Source organism: Falco punctatus (genome assembly GCF_963210335.1).
Source record: "Falco punctatus genome assembly, chromosome: 6".
Classification (NCBI taxonomy): Eukaryota; Metazoa; Chordata; class Aves; order Falconiformes; family Falconidae; genus Falco; species Falco punctatus.
Window position 1 is genome coordinate 82,806,003 of NC_137585.1, and position 12,439 is coordinate 82,818,441.

Consider the following 12,439-nt stretch of genomic DNA (forward strand, 5'->3'; position numbering starts at 1 on the left):
ATACAAACATGTACAAATAAAGGATGCCTGCTGCTCCCAAAGGAAAATCTTTCCTAGTTTTAGGAAAGGTACACCAAGAACAGAAAACTTAAATGTAACAAAACCATCATAGTCTCACCCCCAGGAGATTATTTATTTTCTCATGCTGGGCTGTGAACCAGCACGCTGACGTTCCCAACTCCGGGAAAATGCTGAAAGGCATGCAATGCTCACGAGTTCTAAGGACCCGGTTGCAGCTTCCTAGCTGGGAAGCACTGGCCTAGAAGCATGCCACAGTGAGCATCTCTTAGCATTTATTTTGCCATCACTGCTGAGAAGATCAAGAAACAGAAAGACGTCCAGAGCAATTGTATGCACATTAGAACCATGAGTCTATAAATACAGATGCAGAACTGCATCTTTTGACTATTTCACTTCAGATGAAAAAGAACGAGACAACAGCACCATCTTGAATCCTCTTGCCAGTCACTGGCAAGCGCGCAAGCAGGCATGCTGTGTGGGACTTGGCTCTGAACACTGAAATATACCTCCATGACAACGTGCTGGCAAGCAGACAGACAGAAGCTAGTTCTGCACTAGCTAACTGAGGTGCCACAAACAGGGTAGCTCTGTGCACAGCTGCCCTAGACACCTGACCAAAACACCTGCAGACATAGCCCTAAGGTCCGTGGTATTTCCTGCCCTGTTAGAGTCACTTGTGCATCCTCCTCCCTTTACATCAGCCTTACAATTCATACCCCTGCTGATCACTCGCTTCTGTAAGGACTGTCACATAGCTGGGTGAGAGGAGTTTTAAAGGAGTAAACCAGAGCAGTACAAAGCATCAGAACTGCACCAGGATTTGGGGCTGCATCTGGAACCCTAATTTCAAAATAAGAAAAGCAAAAGTTCCAAAGAGGGACCCATAATAAGTGCCCAATATCAAATTATTTACTACAGGTTAATATGTAATTTGCTTAGCATTTTTGTTTTGTTGAAGTGGCACAAAAAAGACCCACTTATACAAAGGATAATACAATAAAATAAGAAATTGTACAATTTACATTTAACAAACAGCAAGCTAAGCAATCAGCTTAAGTTAATAAGAAAAACTGAACTAGAAATGAGGGTTTGACGGCAAGGCCAAGTGGAAAGAACAGTTTCCTTAATGAGGTAGTTACTGTTCACTAGCAGTGCTCAAAGCAGTCATTTACTAACTGGAACAGACTGGGTAATCTTATTTCTCTTAGTATGCTCCGTTTAAGATAATGTTGTTTCTTGTTGAGAATCTTGGGTGGATAGCAACTTTATGCCTGGATTTAACTTTGAAGAAACCTCTTTCTTGCTCTGTGAGGAGTAAAATCTTTTTAAGGCAACATGAAATAGAAAAAGCCAGCTCTATGGCACTATAAAGTTTACTTCAGAAAACAAAAGCTTGAGAAAAATCTTGTTTCCCAGGTTTGGCTTTTCAGCAATACCCTATGGTGGGAAGCGTAGTTCAATCAAAACCTGAAAACAATCATGAAGAAAATATTTACATCATCATTGTTCTGCCTTCAAAACTCTCTAGACATAAGAATTTGTTGTCATCTTTTCAAATCAGGAACAGAACAGAAATGAAATGGGGTTGAGAGAGATCTGTGAGAATTTAAAACCTCACTTACGGACTTCTGCATTTCAGCCATGCATTTGCTGACATTTTTATCCTTTACTGCAATGTTCTTTCTAGCTTGGTTTACTCAGAGATCATCAATTCACCATTAAGAACAAAATGCCACTTTTCCAAGACATCACTTTAAAGTTTAAAGGATTTTGACAAGTCACACATCTCTAAGGATTTGACAGGTAAAGCATTTTATCACAAAGCAAAACAGTAACAGAGGTTCAATCAAAATATGCGAACAAAAATTATTTTCCCCACCATCTAGAAATCTAAGAACAAGTGAAATAATATCCAGAGTAAATATGAGTCCTAGAAATTACATCTAATGGTACATGGAAAATAGGAGGTACTCTTCATCATTATTTATTTGCTTGGTGGGTTGGGTTTGGGTTTTTTGGTTGCTTGGTTTGTTTGTTTTTAAGATTAAAAAATCCTTTAGCTACTAGTATCTTGCAGTTCAGTGGAATAATTAATTAGAAAATTACACAGCTTTCTATAGCGGATCACTAATCAAAACTTCCAAGTCTAAAGAAATTACACGACAAAATTCCAGCCACCTACAGAGTCGGGACAGACACACCCTGGTTGCAATAACATTAGCTCAGAGTCCATAGGCATCTTGTGGAAATTTTCACTTGTCTTGTATTCAGATACTTCGAGCGTATTATTGATGTGAAACTGCACGGCTCCCTCTGGTCATGGAGAAAGACAGCAGGTCAGAGATTGGGCCAAGTATCTGTTTGACTAAGGAAAGGAGAAGAAGTGTCCTGTTGCTCCCCAGTACTTTGGGGAGTCCCTGACATACTTCTGAATGGAACACACAGACATCAAAATATAAAGGCACAAAAGAAAATTCACTGGCATTAACATAACTCTTTTAATGAAATATCTCGCAGTATAACTCTTTTAATGAAAAATTTTGCAGTTCTATTTCCACTTACAAAGGGCCTTAAGGTCAGCTCTGTGTTGAGACCTGGAAAAGGCAGCAGAAAGGATAAATTAAAAAGATCAAGAGTTGTCATCCTTTCATCATCTAGTGAAATAAAAATACTTCCAAATTAAAAAAAATGAGAGTAAAATTTTAATATCTCCTGCAAGATTTCTGCTGCACTGATACTAAACTCCTATTTCTTATTAGTATCAGGCTAGCTGAAACCTCCCCCACTGTCTTCAGTTGCCCAGAAAACAGCATAAACAAAAATGTGCATAGTCCGTGTCTCAGTGCAGCATACTGGTAACTGCAAAAGCAAGGTCCAGATAAATTTTGTTTTCCTTTGAGACCAAGTAGAGAAAAATAATTAAGCAATGCAGACCAAATCCACTTTATTCTAACAATTTGAGCCATTCCTCGTTTTTTATTTGGTTTGTTCAGATTAACAGACATTCAGAATTTACCTAATAAACAAGTAAATAATGTCTTGTAATGTTTACTACAGTAGAGACATACCTCACTACCCAACACTAATTACTGCTGCAGTGTAGTGCCAGATCTACATGGCATCCTTATTTGCCTAGAACAACAGTGGTCACTAAATGAACAAAAAGGATACCATTACTGTGATTTTTCCCCCCCCCATGTAAATTCAGTAAGCTATTTCTCCCTCTCTTCCTATCAGCACACACCACTTGCAAAGCTAAGGATTGGTACAATTAATGCAATAATCTCCATCTGTCAACTACTACCTCCTTTAGCAGTTTGAAATACAGGTCTGCTGTAATTACATCTGTAACGTTAACATGGAAGCTGTATGACATCCTCAGTCAAATTAACAATGATCATCCACAAATATCAGTGTCCAAAGAGACTGGCTAGAGAGTTTCAACAGCTAGCAATTACATTCTGTGCAAATGGACAGCAAAATGCTCTGCTTCTCTGACACCATACAGGTGGAAGTGAAAATGGGATTTCCCATATTCAAAAATGCAAAGAATATAGTTACATGTAGCTATTTGTAAAGCAAAAGACCGGAGGATTTCAGCACTAATAGGGTTCCCATGCAAGAGCAATACAAGACCACTCTCAAGAGAAAGCTGCGTGTCCTAAAGCCTCCAATTCAGGGGTCTAACCATGTAAAGCATGTTTTAATTTGTTTTATCTTCCCTTCCCCTCACTTCCTTGAGAAAAAGACTGCTAACACTGAGATAATCTCCATCACATGCCAAATTTTGGTGGCTGTTCCAAAACGTTGAAGGCATTAGAGCTTCTTCAATGAAATGGATGACCTAAAAACCTTTGTTAGGCATCCTTCTTGGAGGTGGCCTAAAAACATTTTAGTGAAGATCTTTTCCAAGAACTGGCCTAAACCAGATCTCTAAAATAACAGCCCCCGTGCAAACATTACCTGACCTTAAGTTTGCCAACACTTCAAAGCAATTGGAAGAAAACTAACTGTGGAAGTGTTGGTAAGTGCGACTATAAATGTATTTGTTGTCGAAAGGCTCCTCATAAGGCAAAACACAAGATTATCCTGAAGTTAATGTAAGAAAACATCCTGTGGAAATAGCTTCTCCAAATGTGACTGCATCAACAATAAATCCCAAGCTGGCCTAGTATTCAGTTTTTTGAAGAAAATCTGAACAGAGCAAAAAGCCCATATCCTTAACTAAATATGTATGCCAATTATGACTTTTGAGAAAAATGAAAGCAGAAACTAGTGAATTTATGTCCTGATACCCAGTTAGCTTCTACAGTTATTATCCTAATGTATTTAAATAAATGATTAATCCACTGATTCCATTATTTTGCCTTGATTATATCACAATAGAACATTCCAACATTTAATTATTTTGTGTGTACTATGTTTTGATTCTAATGAATGCTTTTTAGTTCCTTTAAGTGTCACCTTCATCGCTGAAATATCAGGATCAACTATGCCTTTTGTTGCCTTGAATAAAAACTGTGTACCTAAAATAGTTGATATTATAAAAATCAAGCTGCAAAAGCAACCAAAATACCAGTTAGTCCAGAAAGCCAGTTACTTTCTGCAATTTCACCAGTGAGATCCTTTTGTCCCTCACTTCCAGGCACAACACCTTCAGACCAAGTTTTCAACAATTATGGGCAGAAATAGCATCACTGCTTCACTCCTCTCTTTACAGAAATACATCAACTTTTTTTCAGACTAACCCAACATCTGAATGTCTTCACATGAAAAGCTCCAATAAACACAGTTCATCCTTTTCTAAGGACACATGCAAGAAATAATCAATGTTTTTGTCACACTAGTGTATTTTCCCACTATGGGCCAAACAACTGCTCTGCATGAAGGGGGAAGGAAAACTTTTACAGGCATCCTGCAAATGCTCAACACAGATTTGATCAAAACAGTGATATTATCACAGGTAAATAAACTGGCAGATGTCCACGGGATTATTTTATACATGATTTTCCCCCATTCTTAGTCTCTGTAGAACTCAAACTCCTTAACAGCCCAATATCAACACTGAATATACCCAAGACATAGTTTGCCTTGCACCATGACCACATCAACCAGCTGCCAAACCCCACATGAGGAACCCTTTTGCATGCCACACAGCACAGGGAAGGAAGGTGTCCCCAGCCTCAAGAGCAGAGGGAAGGCACCGGCAAGCGAAGACTGACCAGAGCAGCCCAGTCAGGTTTAGGAGAGGTGTGCCTACAGACACCGGGTGCATGTCTAACCAGCAACTTGCAGCCAGGATTCATGCCCTGCTCCTCCCTTGCCAACATGTTACACCCAAGGGCTTGTGCTGGTAGTTCAGGATTTGGTACCAAAGGAAGAAGGTATTTGTAGGACACTTGCTCTACTTACTGCAGAAGCTGAAAGGTACCACCTACCCCCACTGTGGAAAGTGAAAGGGAAGGGTTTCTATTACCATTTCAAAAGCTATAAAGGGCAGTTTGGGTTGGATATAAGGAAGATGTTAAGATAAAGGTGGTGAGTCACTGGCACAGGCTGCCCAGAGGAGCTGTGGCTGCCCCATCCCTGGCAGTGTTCAAGGCCAGGCTGGATGGGGCTTTGAGCAACCTGGTCTAGTGGAAGGTGTCCCTGCCCATGGCAGGGGGGTTGGAACTAGGTGATCTTTAAGGTCCCTTCCAACCTAAGCCATTCTACGACATGGGACCTCTGCTCACTCTTATTACTGATTTTGTTTGTTTTCTACTTTTAGTTCACCTTTTTATTTTAAACCCTCCCCCTAGCCAGGCAGTGCTGATCCATTAGCTAGGTTTGTACAGAATCTCCTGCCTCATCAATTTTTGCTATTGGCCATACCTCAACTCTTTCCTATTGCTTGACTGTGGCAGGAAACAATTGAACTTGCCAAGGACTACAACACCTGAATTTAGATGTAAATTAAAGTAGATGCGATCTCTGAATCACAAACTGGTACAGTAAAACTAAGCCTGATTTTAAATTCTGAAAACCCCTCATAGTGCTAACTGCTACAGATCCTGCATTTAACGTTCAGATTTAAGCAGCACACAATAATTATGGTTTAGAACCACATATTTAAAATGAAGCAGCAAGAAAACCAGGAAAAACATCAGTACATAAATTTTCTCGCAGCTTCACAATGCTTTAAACATTTGAGTTGAAAACCTGAGAACCTGCAATCATTACAATATTGAAAAAGTTTTCACAGTATTTCAAACATTCATTACAGTTCTTTGCACCCATTTTACTTGTATCTAACACTGTAAATTAAAGACTAAAGAATTAGTACTGTGAGTTTAGCCCAAGATCTATACAACCCTATAGAAGGTATGTATATTAAAGGTGGCAAAGGAACCTCTTGGGGCTCTGCACAAGAGCATTTTCCAACCTCCTTGAAAAAGCATGCAAGAGTTGATGAATGAAAGATTATCTATTTTACTCATAACTCATTAAAAAACTGGGATGAAATATGCAGAGAAAGACAATTTCAGAAGTCACTTTCTCAATTTTACACTTAGCAGTGTGTCCAATATAATTACTCATAATAAATTGCTGTATGATTGAATTTTTCTCTTTATCCAAAAAGCATCACCAACATCTGATGTTCTACCGATTAGAATCCAGCTCAATGTCTGTAATGGAATTTTCCACAGAAAAAATCCTGTGTTAATTCTCAGAGAATGATTACAGAAAGAGGACTAAATGTGTCGCAATGGAGGGAAGACACAGTCACTCAATATGAGTGATCAGCAGACTTCGTTTATTGTCCCTTACAGTCACCTTTTATGCCTTCTTATAATTAGCTCATACATATTACAAAAGTTAAGCTCATTATTGGTTAGTTGCCTAAATACCAAGCCTGCCCCTAGTTTCTCTTCTGTAGTTTTCTGTTCCCACCTGCAACATTCTTTTCCCACCGAAATCTTCCTGTTGTTGTGTAACAAGAACAGCCAAAGACAGTGTATTTTTGCTTTACTTCAGATAAGCTGAGAGCGATGTGCATTTTTGTCCAGCCAGCTGGACTATGTCTATGAAACCTTTTTCAGCTAGCCAGTTATCCACATAAATGTTTCCATACCCTCTCTAAAACTGGAATGGAAGAGGAAATAATTACTCAAGACAATCTTAACTATATGTATACAAAAATGAAACCTGCTAAATTTCAATGAGACTTTCAGGAAGTGTGGTGGAACGCTAGGGAAAGATTACACATAACACTAAAATGATAGTTTCTGGAGAATTAAAGAAGAGTTTATGCAACTCTTCCTATGAACAGTTTTCCTATTCGATTTTTAAGATAAATGAAAAACAATGCCAGAATATTAATAGGAAGTCTTAAAAACCACAGTAGCATTAGAAAAGACATAATGCTGGAAGGATGAGGCAACAAAACTGAGCAGTTTAAACTTGCACAAGTAGTCCTGACAGAGAGAGGAGCTTGACTCTCTTACAACACAGTGAAACTGATGCTGAAATTAATATTCATTTATTTAGTAAAGAAATTACTCTGTCAGCAAATATTTCTAGAAAAGTAAACCAAAGACTGAAGTATAGTAAGTTCCTAAATCCCTCAAACTTAACTCTTAGATTTTTATGAGGACAAATTCTGAAGACACCCAGTGATTACAGACAAATGTAATGACTCAAAACACCTGCAACTAGTGATACAGGATTTATGTCACACGGCCAAAACAAACCTTTTCTTTTACATTCAAAGTTAAAGAGTTGGGTGTGGAAAATCAACTGGCTTTGCAAGAAATATTGCTTTAAGTCTCAAACCATGACTACGGCATAGGATTAAAGGCAAATTAATCATTTTCAGAGTAAAATAATTACTGTGCAGACCACGTATTTGTTTCCTTCCATGTCAGATAAAACTGAACTGTAGCTCAGCAAGGAAAGTACACAGAAATTAACACTGAGGCTTATGAGATGCTGCATGACAGGAACAAACAAGATGTCCATAATTCAAAGTACTAACAAACACCATCAAACAGATTTGATGGACCACATGCAGAAGACAAAGATGAGAAAGCATCAGAGCACAGCATCAACACAACACACAAAGAAGTAACAGGGATTAATATTTTCAACAAACGGATAATAAAGCAAATGAAAAAGGCACAAGAGACACATGTAAGCAATGATATGAGAATATGTGGTAAAATACATAAAAATTGATTAAAATGCATTGAAGAGGTGCTGTAGCTTGAGCTAGGTCTCCAGCTGGATTCCATCACTGCAGTGTTCATTAAATCTAATATTGCATACTGGTGACCATCTACTACAGCCCTGAAAAGAAATTAAAAATGACTAGCACATGCTGACTCAAATGGCACAACTGGAAAAGGTGCAAGTCTGGAAGGGATTTTCTGGAAAGAATGGAAAATGGAATTGGGGTGGGGAATATGATAACAAAAAAACCCACCAAAACAAACCAACAAAAACTGAAGAACCAAATTACAGCTAGTAGAGCTCGCAGTATATAAACATGGGATGAAGATCCCACTAGCCCATGGTGTCATTATAGCCTTGACAGTGATGCTGAGATTTTTGGAAACCTCTGAAACTGGACAGCTAGAACATTTGTACATTTAATTCAAAGTGGCAAATGGCTGAAAATAGCTGGAGAACTTGAATCTTCCATTTTATAAGGCTATCTCGGACTATTATGCATAGCCTTTCATTGCAACAGCAGACATGCTGAAAAAATTATTTCTTGATGGGTCCAAAAATCTCATTAATAAGAGTCACAAAGTAAACCTTAACAGGACGGTTACTGTTTAGGTGTTTATTTTAAAATCATTTTTATTCAATATCACATCTTTTCCAAAGAGTAGGCTACTTCCTCTAACACATCAAGCTTCTTACACAGCTTGCTGAAAGAAAGAACCATAAACATTACGTCCTTTTCAATTCTACCCCATGCTCAGCATCTTGAGACATCCCGCTCCTCTGAAATGTACTGCTGGGCAGCTAACTTAATTCAGCCTTGCCCTGCACCATTTTCCAAATCGTCCTTCCTCCCAGTCTTAACTTCTTCATCAGTTATACAGAAAAAAAGATCACTTTCCAACAACTTCTGTACTGTTCTTGCACCCCTACGTAGTTGCAAATGTTCATATACTCGTTTCACCTGCAGACCCACCCCCACACTTTCACAAATGTCTTTACGAGACTTCCTTCATTTCAACTGCCACAGCACTGATCAGCCTGTGATCTGGAAAAACTCAAATTGAGTTCTCACGTTTCTGTACAACAGGGAAATCATTTGTCCACCCCTGACTTTTTTTTTTTTTTGTGCAACACAATTTAATGTAGATAAAAACAAGCTATAGGACATAAGTCATATCTTTTTCTCCATGAAGAAAAGTTTTGTTCACTAGTAAGGAATATCTGACCGAGAAAAAGGACAAACAAAATATGAAAAATAATGCAAAAAGATTGAGCAAAGGTGTGGTAGAGTGACATATGGAGGAAGACCCTTCAAAAGAAATACAAGTTTAACATACAGCCCTTGTAATTCATTGAGGAACTCTGAAGTTAGATGAGACAAAATGAATTCATGGTACCATTTGCAGAGTAAGAAATAAATTCTCCAGTCACATGCTGCTGATGTAACAAAGAGGACAGTGAACTGTCCTCTTAGTTTGGAACAGGACCCGTCCCTTAGGCAATTAAAACCACATCTAAAGACCTGCGCTCGTGGCCGAAGGCACTGAACATGCCTGGCAGGTCACTGCAGAACTTGAGAGCTGGCCCAGCTGTGTTGAAAGTTTCTCTTCTTTGGGAAGGGAACAGGTGGTTCCTCTACAAAAAACTATAAACGGTAACTGAAAATCAGAAGACATATTTCTCAAGATGGTAATGTACAACTAAAGCACTGATTAAAAGAGGTAACTTAGACGCATGGAGACAAAGATAGTGATTGTATCAAACACTGCCAGAAACATTTGTAGCACCAGAGGTTTTTTTTCATTTTGTCTTTTCTTCAGGGTTTGTTTTTTTGTTTTTTTGGGTTTTTTTCCTTCTTCAAAAAGGGTGGATATTTTCAGTTCAGTTTATCTCTTGTGCCCAGGCAGTGGATTTCAAATTTTAAAACAGAAAATGCAGTAGGAGGAAGCTGTTTCAAGAAGGTTTGGAACTTCACAGCCTTTGAAACTTAAAATTCCTTTCCTTTTATATGCATTAAAAGAGATCCTATAAACTTCTTAAACAATACAGAAAACAAAGCACATAACTTACCTCATAGTAACTTCGCACAGCATTGCAAAATGCTTCATCTGCTACGATTTGTGTCTCCCCATTCAAGAAGGCCTGGAAACGTTCCTTCAGGATCTGTAGCTGCTGCTTATTGAGCTATGCAAGAAAAAAAAAAAAAAGGAGAGGGGAGAGAACAATAATAAATGCAGTTAGTCTTGAAGTTAAAATACGCAGCAGTATACACACTTGGAAGCTGTGAACAGGGAGAAAAGGCAGAGGCTCCCTGGCCACCTGGCTCCCTAGTGAAGTAGCAGCTCTTCAGAGTCCCACATGCCCAAGCCAGGTTGCTGTAGCAATCATTCATGCACACAGCTTGCAACTAAATCTCTCCTCTTTCCCTTGTGTCCTCGGGATGCTAGAAGTAAATCCATCTGGATACTTTTTAGCAGTATTCTATATTCATATGCCAAATAAAATGGCTGCCCTTTCCCATGGCAGCAGCACCACCTAATAAAACCTACCTCTTCAGTCTTAAAATATTTCAATTTTTTTCAGCCTTCAAATACATGAAAAACAACTGAGATGCCTCAATTTTTTGAAGTAATTTTAAAGGTCCTACCATTGGCATGTTTTAACAAGCACGCTCACCGTGAAGAAAATGGACTTCTGGGCACTGATTGTTATGCCACTACGAATGACATGAAACAACTAAGCTTGGGGAAGAGCAGCCACAAGACTCCAAGACTGTTACCAAATTACAATTACTGGACTTCATAATGAAGTTGAGTGCCTTTTGAAAACAGACTCACAGAATGGTCGGGGTTGGAAGGGACCTCTGGAGATCATCCAGTCCAACCCTCTGCTAAAGCAGCTTCACCTACAGCAGGTGGCACAGAGACACATCCAGGTGGGCTTTGAATGTCTCCAGAGAAGAAGACTCCACAGCCTCTCTGGGCAGCCTGTCCCAGTGATCTGTCACCCTCAAGGTAAAGAAATTTTTCCTCATATTCAGAAGGAACTTCTTGTGTTGCAGTTTGTGCCCGTTGCCCCTTGTCCTGTCACTGGGCAGCACTGAAAAGAGCCTGGCCCCATCCTCCTGACACTCAACCCTGAGATATTTACATTCATTGACAAGATTCCCCCTCAGCCGTCTCTTCCCCAGGCTACACAGGCCCAGCTCCCTCAGCCTTCCCTCACAGGGGAGATGCTCCAGTCCCCCCACCATCCCTGTAGCCCTCTGCTGGGCCCTCTCCAGTAGTTCCCTGTCTCCCTTGAACTGGGGAGCCCAGCACTGGACACGGCGCTCCAGATGTGGCCTCACCAGGGCAGGGCAGAGGGGCAGGATCACCTCCCTCGACCTGCTGGCCACGATCCTCCTAATGCCCCCCGGGATCCCACTGGCCTTCCTGGCCACCAGGGCACACCGCTGGCCCATGGGCAACTGGCCGCCCACCAGCACTCCCAGTCCCTTCCCCGCAGAGCTGCCCCCCAGCAGGTCACCCCTGGCCTGTGCTGGTGCTGGGGTTACAGGTGCAGGACCCCACACGGGCCTTTGTTGAACTCCATCAGGTCCCTCTCCACCCAGCTCTCCGGCCTGTCCAGGCCTGGCTGAAGGGCAGCGCGGCCTCCTGGGGGATCAGCCGCTCCTCCCGGTTCTGTATCACCAGCAAACTGCTGAGGGTGCCTCTGTCCCCTCATCCAGGGCACCGAGGGAAAGGTTGGGCAGGACCGGACCCAGCACTGACCCCTGGGGAACACCATCTCCAGGCCTCCAGCTGGTCCCTGGGCTGCTGATCACAACCTCTGAGCTCTGCCGTTCAGCCAGTTCTCAGCCCACCGCACTGCCCACTCATCTAACCCACGCTGCCTGAGCTTACCTATGAGGATGTTACGGGAGACAGTATGAAAAAGCCTTGCTGAGGTCAAGGCAGACCACATCCACCGCTCTTCCCTTATCTACTCAGCCACAAAAGGCTGTCAGGTTGGTCAGGCCTCATTACCCCTTGGTGAATCCATATTGATTACTCCTGATGACCTCCACATGCTTAGAGAAGACTTCCAGGGATGAAGGTGAGGCTGACCAGCCTGTAGTTTCCTGGATCCTCCTTCTTGCCCTTTTTGAAGACAGGAGTGACACTGGCTTTCCTCCAGTTCTCAGGCACCTCTGCTGTTCTCCATG

General features: G+C 40.9%; 1 protein-coding gene across 4 annotated transcripts in view; it reads right to left on the minus strand.

Moving 5' to 3' along the window:
• The window catches only part of CADPS2 (calcium dependent secretion activator 2), a 327,139-nt gene that overhangs the window by 246,754 nt on the left and 67,946 nt on the right, over nt 1-12,439 (minus strand). For all 4 annotated transcript variants that reach the window (XM_080393905.1, XM_080393904.1, XM_080393903.1 and 1 more), the window contains exon 2: nt 10,303-10,416. In XM_080393905.1, the coding sequence (XP_080250031.1) occupies nt 10,303-10,416 (114 nt within the window). The remainder of the gene's footprint in view (nt 1-10,302; nt 10,417-12,439) is intronic.